The sequence below is a fragment of the Bactrocera dorsalis genome, chromosome 2 (genome assembly GCF_023373825.1).
Source record: "Bactrocera dorsalis isolate Fly_Bdor chromosome 2, ASM2337382v1, whole genome shotgun sequence".
NCBI lineage: Eukaryota > Metazoa > Arthropoda > Insecta > Diptera > Tephritidae > Bactrocera > Bactrocera dorsalis.
In genome coordinates, this window is record NC_064304.1 from 26,482,054 (window position 1) to 26,494,935 (window position 12,882).

General features: G+C 39.3%; 2 protein-coding genes across 6 annotated transcripts in view; one reads left to right on the top strand and one right to left on the bottom strand.

Annotated features, from left to right (window-relative positions):
* Positions 1 to 53: 53 nt before the first annotated feature.
* Positions 54 to 12,548, bottom strand: LOC105233906 (alpha-protein kinase 1). 5 transcript variants are annotated; one of them, XM_029548385.2, is made up of 8 exons: positions 12,406 to 12,548; positions 11,985 to 12,336; positions 8,879 to 9,534; positions 7,214 to 7,372; positions 2,260 to 2,836; positions 696 to 808; positions 243 to 611; positions 54 to 163 (listed from the first exon to the last, which is right to left on the bottom strand). In XM_029548385.2, the coding sequence occupies exons 3-8, from the start codon at positions 9,218 to 9,220 to the stop codon at positions 158 to 160; spliced, it is 1,566 nt and encodes a 521-aa protein (XP_029404245.2). In that variant the 5' UTR covers positions 9,221 to 9,534; positions 11,985 to 12,336; positions 12,406 to 12,548; the 3' UTR covers positions 54 to 157. The 5 variants fall into 5 exon arrangements, with proteins under 5 accessions (XP_029404245.2, XP_029404246.2, XP_049303567.1 ...); XM_029548386.2 differs by having other exon boundaries at positions 11,985 to 12,349; positions 12,406 to 12,545; XM_049447610.1 differs by having other exon boundaries at positions 11,985 to 12,528.
* The window catches only part of LOC105233910 (cytochrome P450 4c3), a 66,768-nt gene continuing 59,630 nt past the window's right edge, over positions 5,745 to 12,882 (top strand). The window contains exon 1 of the mRNA XM_011216085.4: positions 5,745 to 5,828. The gene's annotated coding sequence lies outside the window, so the exon portion shown is untranslated. The remainder of the gene's footprint in view (positions 5,829 to 12,882) is intronic.

The window sequence follows — 12,882 nt, forward strand, 5'->3', positions numbered from 1 at the left end:
TTTGATTTTGTATGATTATTTTCTCTCTACGTGCATTCATCTCGACTTGCATCGCATTTTGATTGGACTCAGTTTGAAAGCTGCTCTGCTTTGCTGCGTTGGCTGTTGTTGCTGTTATTGTTGGTTTTGTTTCCTCTATTATTTCCTGTTCCTGTTGTCAATACTATAACAAATAAACGCATATATGTGTGTGAATTTAAAAGCAACGCATAACTGTTAATTAATGTCGTCAACCAACCCACCTCTAGATGACTCTTGGCATGCAATGTCCATTCGTCCCGACTTGAGAACATGCGTCCGCATAGCTCACAAGTCCACGACAATTGTTGCTGATGATGATGCGGTATGATGATGCCCGGTATGGCTGTGGTCTGTGTATTATGCTGACCGCCAGTTGTTTGCACTATAATATTTTGTGTGGCCACTTGTACGGCCTGTTGTTGCAATTGCAATTCCAGATTTTGTTTATTGTCCTCCGGTTCGGGCTCTTTCTTTTTCACCATATTATTGAGTCGTTTACCCAATGGCGCTATATTCGTTGGCGTCACATGCTTGAATTTGTTCATATGAATCACAAGTTTATCGCGTCTGGCGAATGCTTTATTGCACACCTGCAAGAGAAATGGATTTATTTTTTTTATTTTAGGTTAGTAAATGTTCGGTATGTTTGTAGTTGTAATTGTTTTATTATATACTTCACAAATATATGGTTTCTCGCCCGTATGTATGCGCATGTGAATTGTGAGCTTATCCTTTCTGGCGAGTCCTTTGCCGCATACCGTGCATTCGAATGCTTTATTGTTGGGGTCTGCGAAGAGAGTTGGAAGTAAAAATTTTATTCAGGATAAGAAAGTTCGAATTTTGTGAATTTTTGTTATAGTTAGGATATTTGATCTACAATTTGATTGAATCTTGCACATAAAAAGCTCATTTTCAAATAATTTCCATATATTTCATATCTAGTCAGTTTAGTTTAAAAGGCCGATACTGTTGCAATCGCCAACAGGGATCTGATTTGAATAGCTTAGAATGCCGTGTGGTTGCAGAACTTAACACTCCTATTTACTTCGTTGGAGCCCTACCACAAATTTCTCAAAGCGAGCAATATAAGTTTCAGCTACCTCTCCTGCTGTCGAGATGTTTCAGCCACAGTCTTGAGTCTTGCAAAAGTTGGACAATGAAGAAGAAAGTTCTTGGAAATTTCGTTTTCAACTTTAGCAAATTGCGACCGATAAGCCTTACCGAACAATGCTTAGTAAAACTGCTAAGATTGCGGCAAGATTACTCCTCTAAGCCAGAAGGATCTTTCAGTCGGGCAAAAGATGGTCATCGACCAACTTCTGCCAGCTTATTTCTATAGGTTGAGTTCTAGAGCGCTGAAGAACATGAAGATCCAGCTGTTTCTCACTCCGATAGAAATGGAACGAAGATGACATCTCTTGCCAACTCATCACCTTCGCACTTTGCAGCGATATAAACAGACATCCGACTATTGTAGATCCGTAGTCGGAGTACTGACTGGTAGAAAATTTCCGCCTAGAAGAAGGAGAAAAATTCCATGGCATCTGAACCCTTTTATGTAACCACTCTCTCAGAGTCTTGAAGTCTTCGAACGCCACTAACTTCAGACAATCACCGACCTTGCGCAGTTTCGTCCTGGATACTATAACAGAGTAAACTCCTACTTAACCAGAATCGACCCAAACACATCAAATATATATGTCCAACGTGCTACGAATCCCCGCGTGACACTAACCACCTCTTTGCATGACCAGCTAACCCTACACATTTAACACCTATGAACCGACCTCTTCGAACGGCACGTTTCCTTGGCCTACCGTTGGATGACCTCGATGCCAACTTATCTGAACATTACTATCCTAATGGACTAGATAACCGTTACAACAACAACAACAGTGTTTGAGTTTTTAACAGAGAGCCTATAAGTTCACCAGCAAAGATCTCTCAATCCGAATTGGACCACAACGCCAATGACCTCGATACTGGAAGCAAATTAGGCAAATTCCCCTTAAGAAAATTACTGTGGAGTAATATGTTACATAGCAATACCTCGCAAAATGTACAGCTTTAGAAAAATTAAGGTGCTGATATTTTTGGAATATCAGATCATCTCAGATCCTAAATAGTGTAGACTAAGATAAAGCTTCGCTTCAAAATATCCTTTTTGGAACTTAATCAAAGAAAAGTTTAAGAATGTAATACAAAACCAATAACAAAACAGTTTTCGACCATACTCACTTTTAGATGGATTCGTTTTGCGTACGCCCGACGAGGCTTGCTGCACTTGTTGCAGTGCCTTCAGTCGACTGGCCGGATGCATGGAACCACCCTCGACATATGGTTCGGTGAATGGTATTAGATTTGGCTTAGGTATATTGTAGGTAACATTGTCCGGTGACCAACTGCCTAAACTTTGTAGCACGCGTACGCCGCCCTCGAAACCCATACCCACATCGTCGGGTACGGTGAAAGTGCTCTCAGCGCCACCCGAACTGGAGGAACTTATTTGTGGTACCTTAATCGTGCTGGCGTAATGAGCTTGCTGCTGTTGTTGTTGCTGCTGCTGCTGCTGTTGTTGCTGTTGCTGCTGCAGTTGTTGCTGCGACGAATTGTTGTTATTGTTATTATTATTATTGGTGGTGGGCGAATTCTGTTGTTGCTGTTGTGCGGAATTCGTGGACGTTTGTTGTTGTTGCTGCTGCTGTTGTTTAAATTGTATTGCCGCCTGCGCCATTTGTTGTTGTACTGCCATATGCGCCTCAAGGTATGCATTCTTTTGCGCTACCGTCATTTTATCCATATTAACGGTACCGTCCTGAATGCGCAACAGAATGGAATAAATAAGAAAGTATTTTTGAAAATTATATATTTCTACCATTTGTATAATCTAAATGTAAAACACAGCGTTGTTAGTAATAAAACCGGCTTTAGCGCCCAAAAGCACTTTTTGCCGCGCAATCCGTTTTTACGCTTTCGTTCATATTTCCACTGTTCTGTGCCAATCTCACTTCGTTTCAAACGCACTTTTCACAAGTTCACGCTCATTTTCGCTAACACGCTCACGCTCTTTCTTTTACTCTCTCTCTCTCTCTCTTTCCTTGGCATCCACTTGCACTTACTACACTCACTTTCCGTTTCGTTGTTATACGATTTACGAGTAGAGGGCATAGTCATTTTACCCTTGGAATGTTTGGGGAAGTGAAACATATTTTGGGGCGCATTTGGTGACGTTCAATTGTTTTTGTCACGCACGAGGGTTGGGAACGCAAAACATTACGTACCTTACTCTAAGGGCTTGTGTTTTTTTTGTGTAATGAAATGAGCTTTTCCTGGAGCATTGCAACTTTTTTCGTTTCGTCAAATATCTGCTCATTGAAATTCGTGGAAATGTATATAAAAATAAATTTAATTTGTTTGTATTTCAACACAATCCGGCTTTTTGTATTGGTGAGTGAACTTTATGCTTGTTATTACATTATATGTATATATATGTATATGTATATATATATTTGTATGTATGGGTAAGCCGGTTGAGCTGTTCATTGCCGCCTATCACTTATGTAAGTATATATACAAATAACGGGTGTTTTTTAGGTGTGTGACTTTCAATGTGGCATTACCTTATTCGGAGTTAGTCTTTTTGACAGCTCTTCAATTATACTCAGTTTGGATTGTCATTTCATAGTTAACGGACTTATTATTAAATTAATTGCTCGGTTCGCGCAACGAATCATGCACTTCGTGTGCAATATTATGACATAAGTTCAGCAAAGTAGTAAATCGAGTAAATATAGATCGGTATCGTATCACGTTTACTCTAGTAAATAATGGGCTTCCTCAGAGAGGCCGTACGGTCCCACCGAAGGCGTTATCGCTGCTGTGGAGCAGAGTATCGATAAAGACCCAAATGAGTCCGTCATCCACCGCTCGAAACAATTTGAGCTGTTCCCATCCACTTTAAGGAAGACTTTGCCGACGGATCTTGGTTTGCGGGCTTACAAAATCCAACTCGTTCAAGAATCGAAGCCGCCTGACTGTCAAACCCGTCGAATGCTCGATGAATGGGTTCACTTTATGGAAGATTTTGCAAACAAATCAAGAATTGAAGCCGAACAATCGATCAATGGGCCCAAAACCAGATGTATAGCGAACCCACCCATCAAGTATAGAGTCGATGAGGAACGTTATAGAGCAATAATTAATGGCTTTTTCGTCGACGGATGTTGATGTTGACAATAAATTTATTGAAGTAAACCATTGGTGAGCGCATTATCACGAGCCGTGGGCCTGTGGCGTGGCCTTCAAGACCTTACGATTTAATACGCTGATTTTTTTTGAGGATATGTGAATCGCTTACCTACGCAAATAAACCCAAGACGTTTGACGGCATGGAAGGGAAATTGGTATGCCTGACAAACCGCCCTAAATTGCTGCTAAAATTAATCGAAAATTAAGCCCCTCGGCTGGAATTTATACGAGCTAGCCGCGGCAGTCACTTTTCCATTTTTCTTATCATTTTTTTTAAATAATATTAGGAAGCACTTATCCTTATAAAAAAGCCGTATGCGTATTATTATTTCTTCGTTTAAACCACATGTCTGAAAATACACCCTATATACATATGTGTATGTATGTATGTATGTATGAAAGTATGTAGGTATGAGGTGAAAGTGCTTTAGGAGAGTTTTGTGCAAAAGCAAAAGCGAACATTGCTCCCCGAACAATGGAATAACCTTATGAGGTCCAGCTAAGGACAAAGGATGATGAAGTTAGTGCATGTGTTTTAGGTATATGAGAATTTCGTTGTGATATGTACATATGTACATGAAACTAAGAAATATATAAAGTTATTTAGCTTACAAAAAAAGATAAAAAGGAAATCAACCAAAAAATATAAAAATTAAAATTAAAATCTTTCGTTTAAATAAAATTATTATTAGCAATATTATAAAAATTCGCATAAAAGCAGCTCGCATGTATGAAATAATGTTTTTACTATATTTTTAATTTTTTTTGTCGTTATGTAATCAAAGTGTTTTGCATTTTTTTATTACTTTATGACTTTTTATAATTTGCTGCACTTAATTATACACTTCATACCCATAAATGTTTACATATCTTTTCAAATTATGTGCCAATTAAATTTGATTTTTTCATAACATTTTGCGTGGCGATCTTTCCGTTCGTCACAGCGCCGCCATTTGTCGGTATACTATTGGGGCGCCAACCGGCAAGCACTTCCGTGGCGGCGCTTTGGCGTTACTACAGCCAGCCGTCGTGCTTCCTGATTTCAGCGCTCTATCCAAAACGCACACGCACACACACACATACGTATGCAACTGTAATTTTTTCACCAAATTTGTCAGCAATTTTCGAAAAGCAAAAGGAAAATAAAATATTTGCACTGTTTTTCTTTTGTGTTTTTTTGTTTTTTTTGAAATTTCATAGCAATTCATTTTTTTAATTGGACATTTTTAATTTTCCACCAACAAATATGTATATACCGCTTAAACTCGCTTGCGAAGAGCCCACATAATAAGGTTTGTCGCGAAAATTTTCATTCAGTCACCAAAAGCGAATCAATCGATATTCGCATTTATTGTCCTTAGCCACCATATAAACTTGCACAATGAGGAAACTTTTGATTTTCGCCAAAGAAACACGATAACACAGGAATTTTATTTTTTTTTGGTTTCGGCACCCAAAACGCTGAAACAGTTAAATTTTTTTTTTGTGTTTTTTGGTGTTGCCTAAAATATATTAGTTTTTTGCGGCAGTGAGTTATAAAAACAGTATACACTTTGTGGGTAAGTAAGTGCTTATGAAAAAATTTTCATCATCACCTTTTGTTTGTGTATGTATTGCGAAACTGATTTGCCACTCATGGTGTAGTAGCCTTCCGTTTTACTTTTTCGTACATTTGAATTAACATTTGAGTGATTTCGGATTCAGACGTAGAGCGCTTCTCGGTCGCTAACTGTTGTTGTGTATGGGAATCGTATCGAAATGTATCGAAGTGCCTGCCGCCCGCCGCCGAAGTTATTGCCGCTTGACTTTAACACCCGCACGACGACGGCTAACCCTCCACCCAGTGCGCGATCCGTACCGCCCAACGAATCACTGCCTCATTTGACAGTCGAACACACTAAGCAAATTATGCCACACAATTGTTGTTGCACACATTTAAATCTGTTATATATATATAATTGTGTGAAGTACTACTATATATTTGTGTATAATAAATATATCAACCCGAATTCGTAAAACTTGGACTCGCGCATGGAATTGAATTAATAATTATTTTATTGAGCCCTGAGTTATAATAAGCAGTTATATGTTATGTTGGCTTTTGTCGTCCTCAGCGCCGCGACGTTATGGCAAAGAATGGCAGGAAGAAATAGCCCGTGTCTACTAGGCATTCAAGCGGAATTGGCGAGAGAACAATAAGTTTTTCTTGCGCAACTCATCAGCACCACCGGCGGCCGTTCGCCGGTACTCGTATCCTTGTGACGCTTCGACTCCCTACCCCAAAAAAAATCATGTTGCCTGTATGCATATTAAAGTGTACACAATGTCAAAGTTAGTCGTTCGCAGAGCAATTTCTGTGAGTATCTACTCAGTTGCGATGCCTTTCTCAACTTTTTCCAAAGTATTTCTGCTCACGTTGTATTTGTCGACAGACGCCGGCCGGTCGCTTGGGTGGTGGGTGGCAATTGGTATGTGTTTTTATGTTCAGCCAGTTGGCATTCCAAGAGTCTCTTGCAATGCGTGAAAATGGAACAACGCGAAATGTACTTTACGACGGCTTTTAATTAAAGTTGGCCGAAAGCTTGGAGTAAATGAAGAAAGCAAACAGCAAATTTGGCACGCCAGTGTTTCTTAACTTTTGAGTTTCGGTGAGCGGCTCCACACAAACTGATGTTGTAGAAAAATTATACCGGGAAAACTACCCGTAAGTTCTCAAGCGCTTAAATTGAACTTCAAACTTTCAAACTTTGGAAAAAAACAAATAATTATATCTACTAAAAGTTAGAGGTTTTAAATAAATTTCCTTGACTTTCAGGCTCTCTTCCCTTTAACTCTTCCAGTGTCGCACAAATCATAATTTAACTTAACTATATACTATTACATATGTATATAAAATCGCCCAATTATGTTTTCGGTTTGTAATTCTATTCTCTGTATAAATCACCTGAAAATTAATTGTCGCCGTCACCGCTCTCATCGAGTCCGCATAATTCTGCAGAATATTCTCAATCTGCAATGTCGATTGTCGCCAATCAAATAGCTGTTCCACTTTGTGTACGCACTGTTCACAGATATTCTTTGGAAGGTAGTCGTCCTTGGATATCTAAAAAGCACAGATACACAACAAAAATCAAGTTTGGGAGTTTCACAAAAAAATTGCAAAAAATAAATAATTGAGCAAATACGCTTTTGAGGAGCGGTGTATATTATAATCAAGGCTTGAATTTTTCATCATGGAATTACGAAAACTCACGTTCTGTAAAGAACATGTTTGGCGCGCTTCGCTCAACTTATGGTCAACATAATCGGCCTACTGAGAGTACTATTCGCAACACCATCACCCATCTTGAGACTCAGCATTCATTATTGTGTAATATTCGATCAAATAGATCACGTCCAGCACGCGTGAAGACAATATAATATAGCAACCGCAGCTGAGAGTGTACACGAAGCCCTTAGAGAGTCCATTCGACGCCGTTCACAGGAACTCGGACTGACGTCGACATCTTAAATTGAAAACGTACAAAATACAGCGTGAACAAGGACTGAAACCGCTCGACCTTTCCAAGCAACCTCGCTTCGCTCTATGGGTTTTTGAAAAGTTCAAAGGTGATCCGACGTTTTCGAGCCAAATTTTGCTCAGCGATGAGGTCCATTTCTAGCTCAATTTGTACGTAAACAAGCAAAATAGCCGCATTTGGGACAAAGAACCTAAAGAGATTCAAGAGCTGTCATTTCATCCAGAAAAAAAAACGGTTGGTGGGCCGGTGGAATCATCGGTCCATATTTTCGCAATAAAATGGCGGCAAACGTAACCGTCAATGGCGACCGTTATAACGCCATATTAACCGACTCTTTTATACCTGAAATGGCAGCATGTGATCTCGACGACAATTGGTTTCAACAAAACGGCGACACTTCACACACATCGCATCAATCAATGAATTTATTGAGAGAACACTTCCGTGAGCAGATAATTCAAGTTTTGGACCGGTCGATTGGCAATCAAGATCGTGTGATACCACAGCGTTAAACTTTTTTCTGTGGTGATGTGTAAAGTCTAAAGTCTATGCGAACAATCCTGAATCGATTCAGGCCTTGTAGCAAAACATCACGCGTCTCATTCGGCAGTTACCCGTCGAAGTGCTCCAACGAGTCATCGAAAATTTAACTCAACGGATGGGACTTCATAGACCAATCTTTCTCTCCTTCTAAGATCACATGCCACTCCAGATTTTGTATTGTATACTTCGTGGTTATCAAGAGATGCCTCATTTCAGTAACGGAATTATGTACATATGTATATTCCCTGTGTACTCACATCAATATAAAAGTTTCGCTAGCTTATCCAAACACAAAACTCATAAAAATAATAAATATATAAAAACAGAAGTAGTTGCCGCCAAAACATGTACCTGCAACACACACCCATCGGCGTATAACAGTAAACTTGTTTGCGACTGCATATTTGTTGATGGTTTCTAGTGGCCGCGCTACAACCCACAAGGAGGGAATTACATTGAGAGCACTACATAACCAGTAAATCATATGTATGTAACTATAAGCTTGTGCTCTTATAAAAAATATGAAAAGTGCTTGCTTTACTCACATTTGTTGACATTAGCGTGCGCAGTTTGTAGACCAAATTCCTCTGCTCCGCCTCCTTTTCGAAGAGATGAATTTTGGCGGGACCATTTCGTATCGAACAGAAGCGGCAAAGTTCAGCGAATGTGGTGAAGTTCAAGTCGCCGTTATACACTTGTTGCTGTTGTTGCTGCTGCTGCTGCTGCTGCTGTTGTTGTTGCTGATGATGCTGTTGTTGCTGTTGCTGTGTATTGTGTTGCTGATGCTGGTGCTGATGTTGGTGCTGGTGCTGCGCGTGGTGTTGTTGTGTTGACTGTGATTGTTGTTGTTGTTGTTGCGATTGTTGTGTATTATTGGCGCTCAACATAACTAAATCGTTTTACTATTCTGTTTGCGTTTTTTCTATTTAACTATCGCACTATGGGCACCCAAGTGCCTTAAACATTACTTTCATAACTCTTAGATTCGAATATTAAAGGAGGAATGTTTAAACAATTGTTCGGATACATTTCAGAATATATGTAAACCTTGAATTGATCGGTGTCAATATCTTTTATATCTTTAAAAGTTATCTTTGTTGATTTCTCTTTTGGTTTTACGAAATAACTTTTGGATTTTCCCAAGACTTGCTCTTTAATATTCCTCGACGACTAACGGTGTGTTGTGAGATTACCAAATATTCTGCATAGATAAACATAAATGAAAACCAGTATTTTCTATTAAATGGTTTTTGATCTCAGTGTAACAAATACATTACATATTATAGGTTCATAAATATTTTCGAATAAGTCAATTAGATGCGTCGATGGAAGATACTGACAGTATCGTCAATTACAGACCAATTGATAGAATAAGTGGATTATAAAAGTCTAGGTCACATGAGAGTTACACTGAGAGAATCGTGTACGGAATTGGAAAGCAAATTTTTAAAAGAATCTTCTTTAGACGCGCTAGTGCAATCATTCATATTATCATTTCCGTCCTAGGAAATAGCACAGGAAGATGCACGATGACGTACCAAGATGAAAAGTGTGCTCCGCAAGGTCTATAGAGCCGTCCGCGTGAGATATGCATATCAAAGAAGATGAAATCATGAGCTCTCCTCGAGTTAACGGCGTAAAAACCCTTAAAAAATGCGCTAGTTGAGCCTTGGCGTACGTATGGAAGATGATGAAACAGGGAAAAGCTCTTCCGATTCGAGATCAATGGGTAAAGAACGGAAGAAAAATCACCCACACTTTCAAGAGAAGGACCAAATGCATGAGGACCTGTCGGCACTTGGAATGTACATCGGACGTGACCTCATAAAATATAGAGGCAATTGGCGAAATTTTGTGTTGTTAACGTGCCGTTATAGTGCCAAACAAGAAGAAGTAAAAGTTCATCCGTTTTCACATAAAATCATGCAAATCCAAAATATCAGTTTTCACGAATTTTAGTTGACAAAGCTTTAGTGGCTAACGATGATACCTATTCATATCGGAAGGCGTGGCTATGCCCACTTCTAAAATCATTTCCTTCTATAGATAAATTAAAGTCAATGCGGGAAGTGTTAGAACTAAAACGGTGCACAAAATGGGATTGTTATCTTGAACATCTGTCTGTTCCGTTTCAGAAATTAAAAGCATTTAGAGAGAGAAACGACAGTACATACATATGCCAAGTTACATATAAATTATGTCGGCCCTGTAATTCGCTCGAGAAAGGTGATGAAGGATTTCACTTGGGCAGCTGTAAACGCTGTTCGTTTAGCTATGAAACAAATGACCTTCATATTGTAAATCAACGAAACAGTTTTAGAGTATCACAAATTGAGATCGCGGAAGGTAGTCTAATGAAAGGTGGACAGAGAAGGTGGAACTCCTCTAACTGCGGCAAGATAAACCTTGCTTTGAGCAAGTCATTCAAATGAGCTCTAGCGCTCTGCTAAGGACCAAAAAGACTTTGCAACCGTCACAAGTGCTGATTGTTAACTAGCGCTAACCGAGGTCGCGCGAGTACCATGAATCTTTACACTAAAACGTATGAAGACAATGTGGTACAGACAAAAGTTGCTTTTTCTAGCAAGCTCATTGGATTTGTTATTTCTGCGAAGATGAAATCTCTTAATAGGACAGGTTCGCTGGTGAAGTCCCCAGCTTTCTCAGACACAATATTTCATCACACGAATTTTTTGTGAGTCCTACTGTCTCAGTTCAATGTCGCGGACGCTTAATCGGCGGCATACCAATAGGGACTTTTGTCTTGTATCGCGTCACCTGGAAGTGTCTCATCATAAACCGAGGTTGGGTCTCATTGAATCGCATTAAACCAAGTCGCCGACGAAGGAAAAGCACCACAACTTTGACAGTAGTCCGTCTACGGTAATTTTTTATATTATTATTGTAAATTCTTTCTCTCGCTTCTTCTTGAAGTACTCATGGTCAACCAAAAAATATTCGCAGCCTATCTTGATATATACTATACATATATTTATAAAAGATTTTTAAAGAGAATTCCAAAATTTTAGAAACTATCGGCAATTTATCATTCCGTTTACAAACTAAATACTTATTGGCAAACAGTGTACTGCACTTTTCATTTTACTGCAGTTAGTTGATATACACACATACATACATACATATGTACAGTATACTGACTAACGCGATAATCGCCTGACGCAATCGTCATATACTCGTACTACGATACACAGCACCGAGTGCAATGAGCTATAAATTTGTTTGGTTGGCAAAAACATTGCCAGTTTGAAGAATTGAAGAAAATGTATACAAAGTAGTGTCTTTTTTTAACACAGCGTAAAATTGGCGCTTCGAGCTTAGACTTGCGCTTAGCAACATAGTTACAAACATACATACATACATATGTATATGAATGCAGCAAATGAAGGTGGAGCATTGGGCGCGCAATAACTGCACTTTTGACCACCCACTAACCTTGGCGAAAAATCGATATTGCACTTTTCCAATGACACAAAATTCGCTGCACTTCGCGGAAATGCCTATACAGCGGCAGCTTGAAGATGCAGAGGCGCGGCGCATACAATTACTTGACAGTTATATATTTTTAAAATCGCCACTTAACGCTCAAAAGGAATTGCTTGGAACCTGCGTGCCAAAAAACTGCCCATTTACCTTTTTCCTGAAGTGTTTGTTTACTTATTCCAACGGCACTGCAGTAAGCCATATAATGCGAAGGAATTTCCCATTTGATGATCACATTACTGCAGTTGCTGCTGCTGCTGCTGCTGCGGCACCAAAGTATACCAATAAGCTGGCCATTGCACAGAAGTCATATTCATTCGCTTGTGAGCACAGATTATGTATTTTACTTTTCACTACTTGCACAGTGGCTTTTCTTTAATTCTTTTGTTTAATTATTTCTTTTATTTTTGCTCGGTTGCAATTTCACTTCTCAAACCACTTGAAAATCGCTGCACACAGTGAGCTTCTTCGATTGATTTGCCCTTTTTTCAGCACTCAACTCCTGCAAATGTACACTGAAAATAATTTCCATAGATTTGTGTATTGTTGTTGTTGCATTAATGCACTTTACACTCAATGGAGTTAATATGCGGCAGCTAAACGCTTTTGACCAATTAAATTTCCGGCCTACTACCTTCCTGCTGACAGCTGGCCGCCACCTCCAACTGCTGTCGCAAATGCACTAATGTCAAAATAACGTGTCCAAAAAGTTACAGTTTTAGCAATACGAGAGAAAGGTTATGGCACAACCCACCCTGCCGAAACTGTATTGGCATTTCCGCGTATGCGCAGTTAACAGTTTGCCGCTAGAAAAGGAAACTGGCCGAAAGGAAAGGGTTAACCGACTGACACTTTGTTATGATAAATGTTTCTGGTGCTAAATTGTGTTATCAACAGTTAAGATTTTCCAAATAATTACTTTAGTGTTTAATACCGCATTCATTGGCTTGGAAATGTATGCCAAGGTATCTAAGATAAAGCGCAAATGTTGTTACAATTGCTAACTTGTGGCGGCTGGAACTGTCAAAATAGCCAACAGGTTGGCCAT